The sequence below is a fragment of the Ammospiza caudacuta genome, chromosome 1 (assembly GCF_027887145.1).
Source record: "Ammospiza caudacuta isolate bAmmCau1 chromosome 1, bAmmCau1.pri, whole genome shotgun sequence".
NCBI classification, from domain to species: Eukaryota; Metazoa; Chordata; class Aves; order Passeriformes; family Passerellidae; genus Ammospiza; species Ammospiza caudacuta.
Window position 1 is genome coordinate 24,838,849 of NC_080593.1, and position 16,200 is coordinate 24,855,048.

The 16,200-nt window shown below is 39.6% G+C and overlaps 1 protein-coding gene across 2 annotated transcripts in view; it reads left to right on the forward strand.

Moving 5' to 3' along the window:
* LOC131568849 (probable acyl-CoA dehydrogenase 6) overlaps positions 1-16,200 on the forward strand; it is a 75,317-nt gene that overhangs the window by 11,071 nt on the left and 48,046 nt on the right. For both annotated transcript variants that reach the window (XR_009275750.1, XM_058820982.1), the window contains exon 2: positions 1,111-1,231. Coding sequence is in view for 1 of the 2 variants with exons in the window: in XM_058820982.1 (XP_058676965.1) it covers positions 1,111-1,231 (121 nt within the window). In the remaining variant the exon portion in view is untranslated. The remainder of the gene's footprint in view (positions 1-1,110; positions 1,232-16,200) is intronic.

Genomic DNA, 16,200 nt, shown 5'->3' on the forward strand with positions numbered 1-16,200 from the left:
AGACTAAGAGGAGTAAATTCTTGAAATAACAAATTCTCTCTTCATGAAACAGCATAGTAGTTAAATCATGGTCCAGGTTAAAGGCATTACCTTTCTCTTGGGACCTGGTGTTTGTTTTGGTAGGGTTTAGTTTGGGGGGAGGATGTTCATATTCGGACCCCCTTGTGAGGCTGACCGAGGTGTGTGATGCCCTTGGCTGCATGGCAGGAGCAGCCTGTGCCAAGGCCTGCTCTGGGCTGCAGAGCTGGGTGGAGGTGGGCACAACCCAGCTGCCTCATGATGGGCAGCAAGAGCACACCTGCAGGCCGCCCACTTTGCTGCTTTCCCATGGCCATGGAAATCTGGGACTTTGTGGAGTGAAACATCCAGCTCTTGTGCCCTGAAACCTGAAGGTGTTGCTGAACTGCAGATGTACTTTGCTTGCAAAGGGAAGGGAAGGGAGCACTGCAGCCTGAACGGTGTAAGGACTGTAGTCAGGCAGCTCAGGACACTGACTTTTGGAAGGTAGCACAGACAAGAGCTGCTCAGGGACTAGATTTGGAATATTATCAATTCTGGAAGAAGGTCATACTTTTCCAGTACTTATTTTGTCAGACTTGTGGGGAAGTCTAAATACAGACATGCTCCAAACAGCACCAACTTCCTGGAGAGTGTTTCAGGCAAAGGGAGAGGAAATTATTCTCTTCTACTTGGCTTTCTTGGAAATGTGTATGGTCATCAAGAACAGATCAACCTTTTTTTCCAAAGTTATTTTGAGGATAATCCAGATTTCCTTTCCACTTTCTAGAAACTATACCCAAACAGGTAACAAATGATGAGGGAAAGAGCCATTTTCATAGACATTGAAGAGGCTTAAATTTGCCCTGATGGCCTGTTCTAGTAGTAATTGTTAAAATAATTATTTACATTTGCCTGATTACATTTGTTGCAGTAGTTGTGGCTGAGTGGAAAATAAGGATATCCATCAGGAAGTAAGAAAATTAGTGGGCTTTTCTCAATATATATTTTCTTTTTCTTTTTGAATTGCAGTTTTTAGGTGAAAGTAGTCAAAAGTTGTTGTGCAGGATGCCTGTGTTTATAACTTGTGCAAATTTTTTTTTCCAAATCTAGATCATTGACAAGGAGATTAATCCCTTTGTGGATAAGTGGGAAGAAGAAGGACAGTTCCCAGCACATAAAGTGTTTAAAATCCTGGGACAGGCTGGATTCCTTGGTGTGGATAAGCCAACAGGTAAGTGAGTATGTAACTCCTGACTATTAATAATGATAGACTCAAAAGATTAATTCACTTTTGCCCCAGGTCAAAACATGGGTTGGAATTCAGTGCAAAGTTTGCTTATGTTCCTCAGTCACATACAGAGTTACTAACTCTGCAAATACACAAAATAACATTGTTGCATACTTAAATTGATATTCTTCTAAATGCAAATGTTAAAACCTATATGACTATTATTTTAAAATTAGGGAAATGAGCATCACTTCAATTTTCAACATAAAATCTGTATAAGAACTTTTCTTCTGCATCCAGATAGGTATGAAATAATCCAGATCTTCATTAAAGAAACCACAATTTGTAGGCATTGGAAGCATTTTAAGATCTGGCTTATTGTACTGCCTTAACATGCAACCTCTCCATCACTTCAAAGGATGAGGATAGCGTGGCCTTTTGGCCATTATCCCCTAGAATGTCTTTAAAATGCATTATTCCATCCCACAGAAGCCTGAACAGAAAAGGAGGCTGAAGATACAGAGAGCAGGTTTTTGTGTGTGTGTTTATATATGTCGGTGACCCAAAAAGTCCAGAGGAATAGGAGGTATTTCTGCTCTTCAGCTAAAATAGATATTCTGCTATCTATTTCTTTAATATGTGATATAATATATACTTGTTTTCTTTTCAAATGCTTCTGTTACATGTTCAAGTCACAATTCTTGGTGATTTTCTTTACCCCATTTTCCTACATTCGGAGCAGCCCAAAGTGTTTAACAGTTAACTGCAGATAATTTTCTCTATGGGGTAGCTCACATCATCTCGGCTATGCTACACCACATCATGATATTGCTAAGGCACAGGGTTCTGTGCAACAAATTATGTCTTTTTATCACTTAATTTCAGAGGAAATATTCCCTCTTGAAATGAACTCAAATTCTTATGTTATAATGTGGAAGCTTTTCCCAAAGCTGTTCAGCTGTTAGATCTCAGAGAGCTGTTGGACTGTGATTGTCTGACAAATCCAATTAGGTCTGAGCTGGTATTTCTTTACAGAAATGCTGACAGTTCAAGATTATGCTTAAGATCGATTTAAAGGACAAATAGGATTACTGGGGGAGAGAGAAAACTGCTTCTACTTTCTGCCATAATTGTTTGATAGGCAGATTTGAATTGCATCTCAGTGGGTCTCCTTTGCATTGCTGATATTCATGTTGGGTGTAATAATGGTGCATTGCATGGCTGGCAGATTTCAGTTCTGCCTTCTTATATTCATCTCAGGGCATGCAGAGGCTTCAGCTGGGTTTAGGAACCTCAGTGCTGAAGGTGCTGCACATACAACAATACAGAGGTGGGAACTTTGTATAACACTCACAAAATACCTGGACAAGAAATAACTAGAGTAAAATCCAGTGAAGAAGGGACTCGTGGAGGTACAGGTGGCACAGAGAGTCGCATGCACTTATTACACTTGTCATACTCATGTTTAAGACTATTTTAACTTTGGCTTTAATGTTTGCATCTAGCTGTTAATATAATTTATTTGACCTCTGCAGCTGTGTTTTAAAAAAAGGTATAAAAAATTGATAGAATCCTCAGCAACCTGTAATCCATCTCAGTTCAGTATTGTTGGGCACAGAAAGTGCACAAACTCCTTGGAAGCTGCTGTCTTTGCAGCATTCAGTTGTGCAACAGGATGTCATCAGATCCAGCTTTGCTCTGTAATAGTGTAATGCTACCAGGTACATCTTGAAAGTCCTGAAACTTTCTCCTGATGGTAAGTCAAAGTAAGGTGTGTAACAGCACAGTGTATGTAACTGCACAAATTTGGCAAAGCCTGAAATTCTTTGTCTTCTACAGTTCTACACAGTCCTTAGACTTGCTGTATGATTAGTGTATACTGTAAAATAGAATTAAAAGATCCACTTTTATACTCTGCTCAGCCATTTCTGTTATTTAGTTGCTGTTTGCAGAGGAAGAGAAGTCTTAAGAAACTTGAAGAAACCAAGAGCAGGCAGGAGCTTTGGAGGGCTGTTGCAGGAGAAGAAGGGAAAGTAAATTGATTTGAGGAGAGCAATTGCAATGCAGAGCACTTGTGAATTAACAGTCTGCCCTACTTTCTCTTTCACAAACCAAAATTATCATGTTGTATGTCTTCAAATCCAGATCATAAGACATTCTCTTTAAAGAGCACTGATTATTTTTTTAAAGTTAATTCAATTTAGTAATAGTTGCTATTTTGAAATACAAGTTTTATTGAATTTGTTTTCCAAGATCATTCTGTCAAATATGGAGCCTTTTTTTTCCTGCAGAAATAATTTTGAAATTTTCTGATTGGGCAGAAATGGGTCACAAACTTGTTTTGCTTAGATGGAAGGAAACATCTGTTGGATTTTAGATTTGTTGAAAGTAGACTTTTTCCTGTGTAAACACCATTCCCTTTATGAACAATGACCCGCTTCATGGGAGTCAGGTTTTTAAAAGAACGTGCCTTACATGTGTCCCTTATCACTGGAAACTTTCTCTGTGTGGAGAACTGATTTGGGGCACTATTTGTATTGCAAAAGCTCTATCAATTCCCACTGTATGCAGTTGCAGGCTACAAACTTGAAAAAGCTTTTCCTGTATATTTTTTTCACAGTTGTTTATGCAGTAGTTGGTTCTAGTGAATATTGGCTGTAGTTCAGGATGTTCATTGGAGGTCATGTAAACACTGTGGGCAAAGCTCAGACATGCACCCATAATTGGAGAATTTTTAAGAACATCAGTAGATTTAATTTACTGTCTGGTCAGTTCTCTGCCAGAGAAAGAGTCTTCTCTTTGAACAATTTCTCTGGTATTCTTTACATGACTCAAAAATAGTGCATATGTTAGTTTTCCTAAGGAAAGAGTTTGTTTTCTGTTACATTGCAAGATTCTTCCTACTAGCAAAATACATGGTGAAAAGTGAGTATCATTTATGCATAAAAAGTGTATTTTTGCTGTATGCAAAATGTGCATAAATTTACTTCACTCAGGATTTAGAAGAAAAAAACAGCATCCCTATATATTTATTATTCTTCATTTATATTTACTGTGTATTTCTTCATAAATGATAAAATTATGGGTTTTTGAGCTACTGCCAGTCCCAAAACTAAGGGTAGAGAATGTTAGGGCAGGCAGCAGAAATATTTAACCAGTCTTAGTAGTTTGCCATTGTCTGTTTTGCTAAGGGAAGTGGGCAAGACATATTCTTTGAACTGTTCTATGTGCAGATTAGATGTGATACTGGATTAAAAGTGGAAAGCAACTCTGTGGTTATTTGTGATCTTATGGCTTATGAATCAAAGCCTTGGCTGTTGCTAAATTTTAGGATGTATTGCCAAAAGTGCAGGCTCAAAATGTACTGTGTGCCTGCGTATGCCAATGCAGATGATTAAAAGTTGTTTTATCAGCTGATGTAAAAGCACAGGAATCCTGTAAAGGATGGGAGAGAAGGGTTTGTGGGAGGGCAATGTTTGCTCTCCTGCATATTCACATGGCATCACTGTGAAACATGAGTGATAATGATGCCTGCCCTGGGTGTTTCATTAGTGTTTACACTGGCAGTACTGTAGGAATATTTAGTGGAATGCGTTAGCATCTAGAAATAATTATGACAAGTTTGTCCAAATAGTAGCCTGCATTTATTACTGTCAGACACCTATCAGTGAACGTAGAAAATATGTTCTTGTATATTTCAGGCAAATTAAGTAACTGTGGTAGGATTTGCACATGGATGGGAAAGTGTAGTTCTACACTGCCGGTCCCCTTTCTCTGGTGCTGGGACAAACGCCAGATTTGGGACTGGAGAAAGTAATAATCATTACCTTCTTGTCACATCAGACAGAGAAGCATCTAATAAAACAAAAATAATGTTTCAAGTGTATGATTGCACTGGAATTGGAAAATGATAACTTTCCTTAAGAAAGTCTGTTTATTACAAGTGTCTCTGTGTTGTATGTGGGGAGGGATTATAGATCTATACTATCCTGTAAGGTTAATTCTGTTGTTTTCTTTGCAAGTATACATTTATCTGGTAAAATGAGACCTTGTGAGAGTTTGGACATGGAGAATCACTTGGAAAAAATGTATGGGGTTATTTTTTCTCCTTTCTGTAATACTAAGCCTTGTTGTTACACAGAATGAGCATAGAAGGACCTGGGAAGAACAATAACTAGAAAGGGATTTAGTAGTTCAGGTGATACTGGATTCGATGGTAACCTAGAAAGAAAATGGAAGGTGTTCAGGTACTTCTGTGGATAAAATTAGGAGCGATAGATTTGTCAGAAGTGAATTAATTTACCCCAAACTGTTCCTGCATGGCAGTAGTGGACCAGCTGCAGTGCTTGTTCTTGATTTAGTAGATTTAAGTATAGTCAGCTGAATCGACTGCTTGATCTTTTTCCCACTTACAAAAGAGTGCAATAATCATCAATAAATAGTAGTTGCACTCTAAAGGTTTGCAAGAGAAGCCTTTGGGCCATGCTTTCAGACACCAATGAACCACTCTCAAGTGTTTACCAGCTATAATCTATACCTGTTTTGCAATCAAGAAATAATTTTGATAGGCCATCAAAAAGCAGTAGACCAAATCAGCCACTGCTTTGTTTGAGTCAATTTGATGACAAAAATTGTGATGTGTGGCAGGGGTTTGGAGACCTTTATCAGATATGTATAAGAAATTTCAGATGCTTATTGGACCTTCTAATTCAGTGGATTGGATTGAAATCTCAGGAAAACAGGGATTTGTATGTGTATATACACCTGAGTTTTGTGTAGTTGAGAATTTTTTCGCCTCCTCCACTGCTGTGAAATGTTGAATAGTCAAGTCCCATCTAGTATCTTGCAAGTGCATGATGAAATTCAGTTGAAAATGGTAAGGTGGGGACAGTTTGCTACATTTCAGAGATCATCAGGTATTTCTGATCAGACAGAGAAATGAGCACTTGAGTTCACCTTTGGTTTTTCTTTAACTGGGAACCTGACTTGGGAAATGGTTGTGTTTCTTTTCTTCATGGCTGGTTGGGAAATGCAGTGTTACCTCTGGGAATAGCTTGTTCAGCTATCAATAGCAGCCAGCAGAGAACTGACTTACTCAAGGACACCCAGTCTTTGCAGAAGAGATAATCTTCCTTTAAATGTGTTGTTGATAGAGGGATCAGATTAGTTCCTGGGATTCTGCTTTTGTGCTTCAGATAAGGCAAATCCTCACACTTGTGGCTTGTAATGCAGAACACAGCAGTACTTCATGCTGTTCAGGTGTGCTAATAACAATGCCTTAGGGGTCAGATGTAGGAGTTTCTGAAATCTGGTATGTGTACAGGCTATGTCAAAATTATATTCAGAAGGCAATTTAAAATGTCTCTTTCCTGGAGAAAGTTAGAAGCATCTTACTGGTAGCAAATGCTCAGTTATGTATGTGCAATTAATGCTTGAGCTCTTGACACACATTTCTCTCACAGCAGACCTGCCATGCCAAATTCCCTTCTGTGAATCACAGGCTTTGCACAAACTGTCAGACCCATGTGGTGTCTTGAATCTGACTTGGAGCACTTAGAATCTGAGATGAAACTGTTACAAGCAGCTGCCACTGTTCTGTCCCTGTTCTGTCCCTGTTCTACTCTGGGTTGTGCAGGAGAGTCTGTCCTCTGTTGTGCTTGACTTCCCTCTAGTTTTGTAGGAAATTGTTGGGCTTGGGGATTTTCAAAGAGATTTATCTGATAAAAATCTGATATTCTTGATTTTATAGTTGTGAATAAGAGAAGAATGTACACTAAAGAGAACAGTTGAATATATTAAAGAAATATGAAATAATATAATGCCTGAAAAGAATATAGGGATTGAGACATTATCAAGTAAGACAGGAACTCTAATAAAGACTTCAGGAAGTTTTTATTAGAGGCGTCTTGCTTATTCTTTATTTCTGTAACTCAAATAGCAAGACTGTCTCTTGAACAAAGCTTGGCCAATGAATGAGGTTATACTGAAACAACCTGGGTATTACAAATATGTCTAATTTACACATAACTGTCTTTTCCCAGCCTCAAGATTCTTGACATCTGTCATATACATAAATGGCATAATTTAATAGCTTTCTGAAAGTATAAATGCATCTCTTATGCTTACATGTCAGTACACATATGAAGTGTGGACTAACTGTGAGAGACAGTGTTCTTCCAGTCACCAGAGTTGTACCTACACTGAAATTTAATTTAATTTTTCTGTTTTATAGAAAAAGTCTTGAAGTAAGATCTCAGTGTCAGGGTTTTTTTCTGGTTTTTTTCCCTTTGTTTTTTTTCTTAAGCATAGGCATGGGAGGCCATTTGTGATAAACAAAGTACTTCTTGCAGGACAGTGTATTTCCTGAAGAATGTGTCTGTTTGTTCTCTTTGTGCCTTTCCTGGGTGGCCTAGAATTGCTGATTCCTGTTATCTCTAGTGCGGTAGCTATAATTTTCCATAAGGCTACTAAGCTGCTCTGTGGTCTTGCCTGCCCTGGGAGATACCTTCAGTGCTGGGCAGCAGGAGCCAGGAATGTGGCATGACTCTGGAGGAGGGCAGGAACTTCTCGCGTGGGACCTTTGTAACAGCACGCCCTCTGTACTCCCCTTGAGCCTGAGAACTGGCAGAAAATGGGTGGAAAATGCTCAACCATTTACAAATCAGCTTCACTTGTACACCTGCAAGGAGGAGCAAAGATAGGATTAATGAAAAATTTCCATGGATGTGTACCACAGGAGAAAGTATTGGAGTTTTTTGTGGCATCATTGAATGCTTTAAAATTCTTTGAAGGTGACTTTAGGCAGCATTTCTTCTGCTTCCTATACTGTGTGTCAGAGGAAATGAATGGGACTGTTCTCACAGTTGCTTTATTATTCAAGAACAGGGGTCTCTCAGCAGAGCAGAAGATCTGTGAGTAATAATCCTTCTGAAAGGATTTTTTTTTTCCTTTTTACATTATGTATAACCGGTGAAACTCATTTCATGGAAAACACAAGGAGCAAAGTTTAACAGGAATCCAGAGAATGTTAAATAAATATACAGATGGTGGCACCATCTACAGTTACTGCAGGGAGAGTAATTGTATTTCTGATCCTCAGCTGCTCACTTAGCAGGTGAATACACCATTTCACAGCTTCTTGTACCCTTTGGCCTCACCAACTCCCCCCTGAATAACACATCTAGCACTGCTCCGTGTGCTGGAGTCTGAGCCTGGCAAAAACATTCACAATACATATTTCAACTTGTTCAGGATCCATACACAGCCCAAGAAAGGAAGCCTTTAATTAGTCACAGAATCATAAAGTTTGGAAAAGACCTCTTAGATCATCAAGTCCAACCATTAACCCAGCACTGCCAAGTTAATTTTTGTATTTTTCTCCATCTTTGTATGTTGGAATGGTTGTGAACGTGTTTTTTACTACTATCCATATTTATTTTCTAAATCTTACCAATTGTTTTCAACCACCTCTATCTACTTGTGTTTCCCACTGAGCCTCATCTCTTTCTTCTTGTTTTTTTTCCCTCTTGAGAGGATTCTGGTGGGTCCTTGTGTAACTTCCCAAACAAACTCTATTTGCTACTTCTTCTATTTTAACTGACTTTGAAAGGACTGAAGGCAATAAAAATATTTTGCGAAAAAGTAATGAAAAAGGCCTCTGAATCTATTTTACTGGCTTTTTGGTCTTTGATTGTTTGCTTATTTTAGGTAGAATAATGAGGGGCTCTTTCCCCTCCCATCCTCCCCACTTTTATTTTTTTTTTCCCCAAGAGCGATAGCATGGGAGCAACTTGCTCTTCTGTAGCTGGTGTAAAAGAGCTGTTAGTTGAGTTTGTCACTCAGAGCTGGTCAGGAAATTCTTTCCAGCATGTCCAGATGCTTCCTGTGGACAAGGCTGCTGTCATACTTGGCACATGATTAAAAAAAATCACACTGAAGCTATTTTTTATTTTGGTTTTAACCAGGTCCTTTTACACCATTGAGGGAGGACAGTTTTGCTGGGGGTAGAGTGACACTGTGCTTGGGGTTGTTTGGAAGAACAAAAAGGAACCATGTAAAATTTCTATTTATTTGTTTCTAAAGCCTTACACTAATTCATATTCTGCACGTTGGATTCTGCATTATTAAAGGAAAATAATTATAGCAGCTGATACTTGTAGCAGTGCTGCATTTAAGAAGAGATTTTGGCATCTTTGTATTCTGGGGGGTGTTTGAGCCGATCATGATGCATCCTCTGACCTCTTTGTGGATTGTATTATTCTTTTACATGCTTCTGCATAGGAAAGGTTGTGTAAGCTGTACCTTCTGGTTGTTCCTGTAAAACCTGTGAGCTACTGGACCTATAAAGGAAACAATTATGCACTTGTTACCTTTGGACAGGTCTCACTTGGACTCCCTGGCACCACACTAATGAGATGCCCAGATAAACTCGATTCTCTCAAGAATAAAGGGAGTTTCCTACATTTTAAACCCATGTCCTTCCCAACACAATGTTGGGAATCCCATCCTCTGTCTCTACCCAGGTTGAAACTGTGTGTCATCAGATCCCATAGCCCCAAAAGAGGATGTGGAAAGAGGAGAATACAAGAGGAAACAAACACCAGGAGTAAAATTCTTTACACACAACTCATTTTGACAGGAAATGTTTTGCTCCTTCCGGTAGAATTTTGTAACTATTTTCAGGGCACTAATTTCACTTTATTCCATTTTTGCATTTATTTCTTTCTACAGAGAATCCAGTTTCTTCTTTCCTAGAAGATGGATGAGTATTTTGGTCTTTGAAAAGTTTGCTTCATCATCAGTTTAAAGTCTCCAGCAGATTTTTAATGCACATGAAAGATGCTGTAAGTTCTGCTGGATGGTACATTTAAAACTGAAGGAATCCTGAGTTTTGGAGGTGCCCACTGAACATGCTTCTGCAAACTGATTGTGCAAGAATTGGCCTGTCCTGTAAAGCCACTGTATTGTGTAACCCATAAGCAGCTCCAGGGATTTCAGAGTATCATCGTAGAGATGGATCAGAATCTGGCTATTGCACAGATTCTCTGGTGCTGCCTGCTAAATTAGGGAAGGGAGGGAAAATATCCATTTTCTGTTTGGAAACTGGAAAAACAGCAGAAGATAATGAACTGGACTTTCCCTAAAGATATTTTTCAAGCAGTTTAGTTAGGTGTCTGAAACATAAAACATATAAATGCTGAGGATTAGAAAAATCTTCCAACTTTGATCTTGTTAAGGGTTTGACAGGTTTTAATTGCTCCCAGGTTTCAGACTTTGAAACAATTTATGATGAAAAAATTAAAGTGATGAGATTATAGGAGATTTTTACCTTTGCAGCAACCACTATCTAGATCTATAGCGTAGTGTGGTTTCTGCAAGGAAAAATGCACAGCAGAGTGTGGAAGGTGGAGAGAGGGGCCCATTCCATGTTGTACATTGTGCCTGCATGATAATTATTCAGGAGGCATCCTCAGGTCTTCTGCCACAGTTTGAAGCTGTCTGGGGTTCGTGCTGAGTTCTGTGGATAGGCTCTCCAGCATGACTTTGAAATATTTTGCCTGGATTTGGGTAGATATGTGTTTGTGGTGTGCACAGTCTTCCACTGATGGATTTAGTCAGGAGAAGCTGAACAGAGAGTGGGTACAAGAGATCTGGGGCTTGAACCTGCTCCCTTCTCCCACCACTCCAGCGAGCTCTGTAATTAGCTTGTCTGTAATGAAAGGTGGAAAAAGCCTCCAGCAGAGACTTTCCATGTCCTGATGAGAGATGAAGCAGCACATGTGAAGGGTGGTGGTCTCTCACAGTGCTACCATCATCTCCTTTCCTGTCATTTGAATGAAGATACTGGTAGTGCTTGAAAGAAAAAAACAGCTGATGTTTTAACATAATTTTCCCTTCATTTCACTATTTTGTATATTCAATGGGTAGTTGTGAGCTGTATTCTGTAAATGCCTCCACATGCTGAATGATCTAATTTTCCATGTGGGAGTACAGAATAAACTTTAGAACACAAAAGGTTGCACAGAAAGGTGGCATTAATTATACAAAATTACCATCAGAAGGCAGATTATTATACAGAACATTCTTTTTAACATTATGAAACAGCTTTTAATTTAATACTAAGTTTGAACTGACAACATTCAAAAAACAATCACAAAGCTTTGGAGTTTAATTTCTTGTAAGGGAGTATCCTTAGAGGTAGTTGTTGAAGCATATTAAGTAAGTTTAAGAAGAAAGGAAATTTAAATATAAGTTCTGCTGAATAATAATAAAGGGATTAATTGAAATCATTAATTTCTGGTCATAACAGAGCTTGGTCAGAAAAGGTGAAATGGAACAATACCTGAGTTCTTCTCTGAGTCTCAAATATCCATGAGCTGTAAATATGAGAGTAATCTTGCAGAGAACAACACTGCAGCTGGGGGTACTGGTGGATGAAGAGTTGGACATGACCTGGTAGATGTGCACTCATAGCCCAGAAAACCAAAAGTATCCTGGTCTGCATAGAAAGCAATGTGGCCAGCAGGTCAAGGGAGGTGATTGTCCCCCTCTCCTCTGCCCTTGTGAGACCCCACCTGCCGTGCTGCATCCAGCTCTGGGTCCTCAGCACAGGAAAGATTTGAGTCTGTTGGAGCAAGTCCAGAGGAGGGTCATAACGATGATCAGAAGGACAGAGCACCTCTCCTGTGAGGAAAGACCAAGAGGGATGGTGTTGTTCAGCCTGGAGAAGAGAAGACTCCAGAGAGACCTTGTTGCAGTCTTTCAGTACCTTAAGGGAGTTTATAAGAAAGATGGGAACAAGCTCTTTAGCAAGGCCTGCAGTGATATTGAGTAATTGTTCTAAATTAAAAGAGGGTAGATTCAGATTAGATGCAAGGAAAACATCTTTGACAATCAAGGTGCTGAATCTCTGGAGCAGGTTGCTCAGAGAGGTGATAGATGTCCCTCCTGTGGAACATTCAAGGTCAGGTTAGACAGAGGTCTGATGTAGCTGAAGGAGTCCCTGCTCAGCACAGGAGTGCTTGAACTAGATGACATTTAAAGGTCAAGCCAAAACATTCTATGATTCTACACAGTTAATTTCACAGGCATACATAAACAAAAGCTTGCAAAGAAAAGGATTGTCATTTGTTTGAGGTATTGTTTAAAAAGAAATAAGAAAATTAGGCAACAAATAAGAGAAAAAATCAAAACATAACATGGCCACTGATTTGTCTATGGCTAAAGTTGCAAAATGTGAAATAGACAGTGATGAGGTAAGACTTGTGTTTTGTAATTGTCCCTGGCTTTGGAGCGGTACAAGCTCTTACATGTTTCCTTTTTATCTCTAATTATGCCAACTTATTAAAAAAAAAAAACCAACACAAAAAAAAAAAAAAAAAAAAAAAAAAAACCAAAAAACCAAAAGCAAATAAACCACCGACCTGCTCCCAGAGCTACACTTCTGGGATTATTAGAGGCCACCAGTGTAACGAGGTCCATGATGCTGGTGGATGGTGGGTGCCCGCCTAGAGCCAGGCTTCAGAGCTGGGAGCTGAAATGCAGAAATGGCAAAGTCTGGAGCAGAGCCAGAAAATGAACCCTAAATTTGGGAGTCTCGGTAGCTGTGCTGAATGTGGGAGACAGGAGATTTCTGATCAGGATGGTTTGTGCTTGCTCTTGGACAGTCCTGAGGGAGTTACTGTAGTCCAAGGCTTGAAAGATCCCAACAGATGAACCTTGTGGAGAAGTGTTTACCTCCAGCATCTCCCAACATCCCTGCTCAGCTTTCCACCACCCTTCTCACTCTTGTCTGTGATGTTTTTGAGTCAAGATTGTTTGGGGGTTTTTTGTTGTGAGAGTGGTAAGTTTCAGAAAAAAAAGGTGAATGTTTTAAGAACATAGTAGAAAATGTTCTTGTTGTTCAGGTATCATGCTGAGAAACCACTTGGCAGGGGTGATTTTATTTCAGCTGACTCTGGAGAATCTGAGGAATGCCACAAATGCATTTTTAATGGTCAGCTGCAATTTTAATAAGTAACAAATTACACCAATCAGGGCATAATTTAGAGTGAAAAATATCTCAATGATATGAAGTCATTCTAAAGCACAGGGCCAGATGAAAACACCCATGTTCAACACAGGCTTTGAACTCACTATATTTGTGGAGCTAAAAGCGCAATCAAAACATTGCTCTTCTTTTTGGTGTATGAGATGTGTGTCATTTACAAAGAATGAAACTGGAGGGATTATAGTTAAGATTGGTTTTAAGTTGATCCTCTGTTAAAACCGTATGTCAACATACATCTTCTTCATGCAACAATATTTTCAACACTCAGGCTGCTGGCTGAGATTTGGATAATTGCATATAGCATCCCTGTTGCTTGCCTATGTCTTTTTAGCTGCTATAGGTCAAATATCACCTTTCTTTAAATAACCTCTGTGCAATAAAAGGCCTGAGTGCTAATTATTGGGTTTTGGCTCCATTGAACTACAATGAGAATTGGGGACATACATGCAACTTTAGTTCTTTGAAAACTGAGATTGTAATGAGAGAAAGGAAATTATGTGATAAATAGCTTTCTCTTTGTTTGCCTCCTTAGAACATCTTTCCTTGCTGGTTTCTACTAAAGCCTTCAAGCCACCTGGAAGCATGTAACCAGATCAGTCAGCCTGTCCTGGTGTGTGTCTGCTGCCGAGCTCCCCTGTCTCCCAGAACGATTTCAGTGTTGCAAAGCCCAGCAAGGGAATGGTGGGCAGGTGGCAATCACTGCTTGCAGCGATTTTAAAGGCAACATCCTCACTGACTTTAATAAACTCTGGATTAAAGGGCAGGAGACATCTTATGCAACTTCTCTGTAATAAAGGAAAGCTCCCTGAGCCACTCATGGAGATGTCACACAGGGGATGGGCAGATGTCACCATGCCCCCTTTCTAAGTTTTTTAAATTTGGGCAGAGGGATACCTGTGATGAAATAACACCAATGCTACCTGGTCTGCAGCAGTGGCCTTTGGAAGCAAGGGGGGGACACTGAAAGCTGCTTTTATATGAAGCTGTGATGTGGTTAGAGTTTGTTTCTGAAAAAAACTCTTACTTTATTAAGTGCTCAGTTTCCTTTAATGCTTTGGGATATTATGAAGCTCAGCCAGATTAATTTGAGGTCCCAAAGATAAGCAGTTCCTGAGTGTCTGAGAAAGTCCTTAATGGGTGAGAGGAGAGAGACAAGAGTGTGTGCCACCAAGAAAAGAAATGGGGTGTGAGCTGAAGCTGCCCACTGCCCAGCTGGGGCAGCTGCATTTAGAGCTGTTACCCCACACAGCCCAGCCTCTCTCCTGGCTGCAGCCCCAGAGCCTGGAGTGGGGAGCTGGTGGTGCAAAGCCTGAGCACAGAACAGGGGGAGCAGAGCACCTGGAGCTCAGACAGGATTTCCCTCTATATGATGGCAAAAAACACCACAGTCTAATTATTTTTTGTTTGCTGGGTCACCAGGCAGAGTAGTGATCATCACTGATGCCATAAATATTTATAGAAAACAATTCCATTCCATCTTCCACTTTCACTGAGGTATTTATCCTCACTGTTTCTCTGTTTGTTGTCAGGTCACCCACCTGATTCGTTTTTCATCACTCTACACTTGTGGGCTAATGCATGTTGCATATATTCAGATATCTGTGAGAAGAATGACTATACTGTTTTTGCAGGAGTGCTTTTTTACTATATATTTTGCATGCTGGTAATAGAATGTTTCTGTATTGCTTTGAGGTGCTAAATTATTATTGTGGAGTGTATTTTTTTCTTCTTTTAGATATATTATCAAAGCCTTCACTGGTTTGTTTATTCTAAGAAAATCTTTATAAATCCATTTTCAAAGCTGTGCCTTGCATTTATACATATTTTACACAGCCTTAATATGTTGAAGAAAAATCAGAGGTCAAGCAGAAGCTCATAGATCCAATTAATGAGTTCCAGTAAATACCTTTAAATCCTTTATGCATTGGGAGTAGAGCACAGGGACACCTCTCCTGATGCTTATTTTCACTTATTCCTTCAATATTTAATTAGCATGGCTTACTCACTAATTCTCAGTGTGTTTTGAAAATATTTAATTTGAAACTAATTAGACCAATTCCCTGACTATTAATTACCCAAACCTGCAGATGTAGGAATGGTAGCAGATCAGTCCATGTGAAGACACTGGGTGCAGCTTTATGTCAAGGCTGAATCTCAGGTGTGGCTGAACAGGCTTAGGCAAATCTCTCCAAATCTTTCTCTGTACCCCTTGTCCTTTGAAAGAGGGAAGAGGGGAGTGGCATAACAACCTCAATGTTGTGCTTGGCCTGTGTCCTGCAGAGAGAGCCAGGTCAGCCCCAAGCAGTGGTGTTCAGTCATGTCTGAAACATGAGTCAGAGTGGCAGGACATGTTGCTGGTGCAGAGATGTGTACACAGGTGTGTGTCTTATGGTACATGCATGTTTGTGTGTGCATATGCACATCATGACACATCACAGAGTCACAGAATATCTTGAGTCAGAAGGGACCCCCAAGACCACAGGGTTCAGATCCCTGCCCCTCTCAGGACTATCTAAAACTAAACCATATGACTAAGGGAATCATCCAGACAAATGCATTTTCCAGTCTTTAAATTAATGAACAATTTTTATTTTCCCATAATTTTAAATGGTGAAATAATTGTATTGCTTGTGGAACATTGTATTTTTCTGAGGCTCTTTCCTGACTGGATTTGAAGATAAGGGAGTCTGTAGAGGAGGTCTTGTTTTTCAGAGGTTCAGTGTCCTGAAGTAGACATACTGCTAGTTGGAGATGCTCATTTGGTAATCAGCAAGTGAAATTTCAGTGAAGCATTACAAACTCTTAAGTTTTCCATTCCTGCTTTTGGGCAGATGGGCATTACTGTAATCTTGCAATAAATGTGTCGTGAAATGTGTTACTGAGATTTGTAAACTTGCCAGTTTGATTGAAGTGAGGAAGGTTG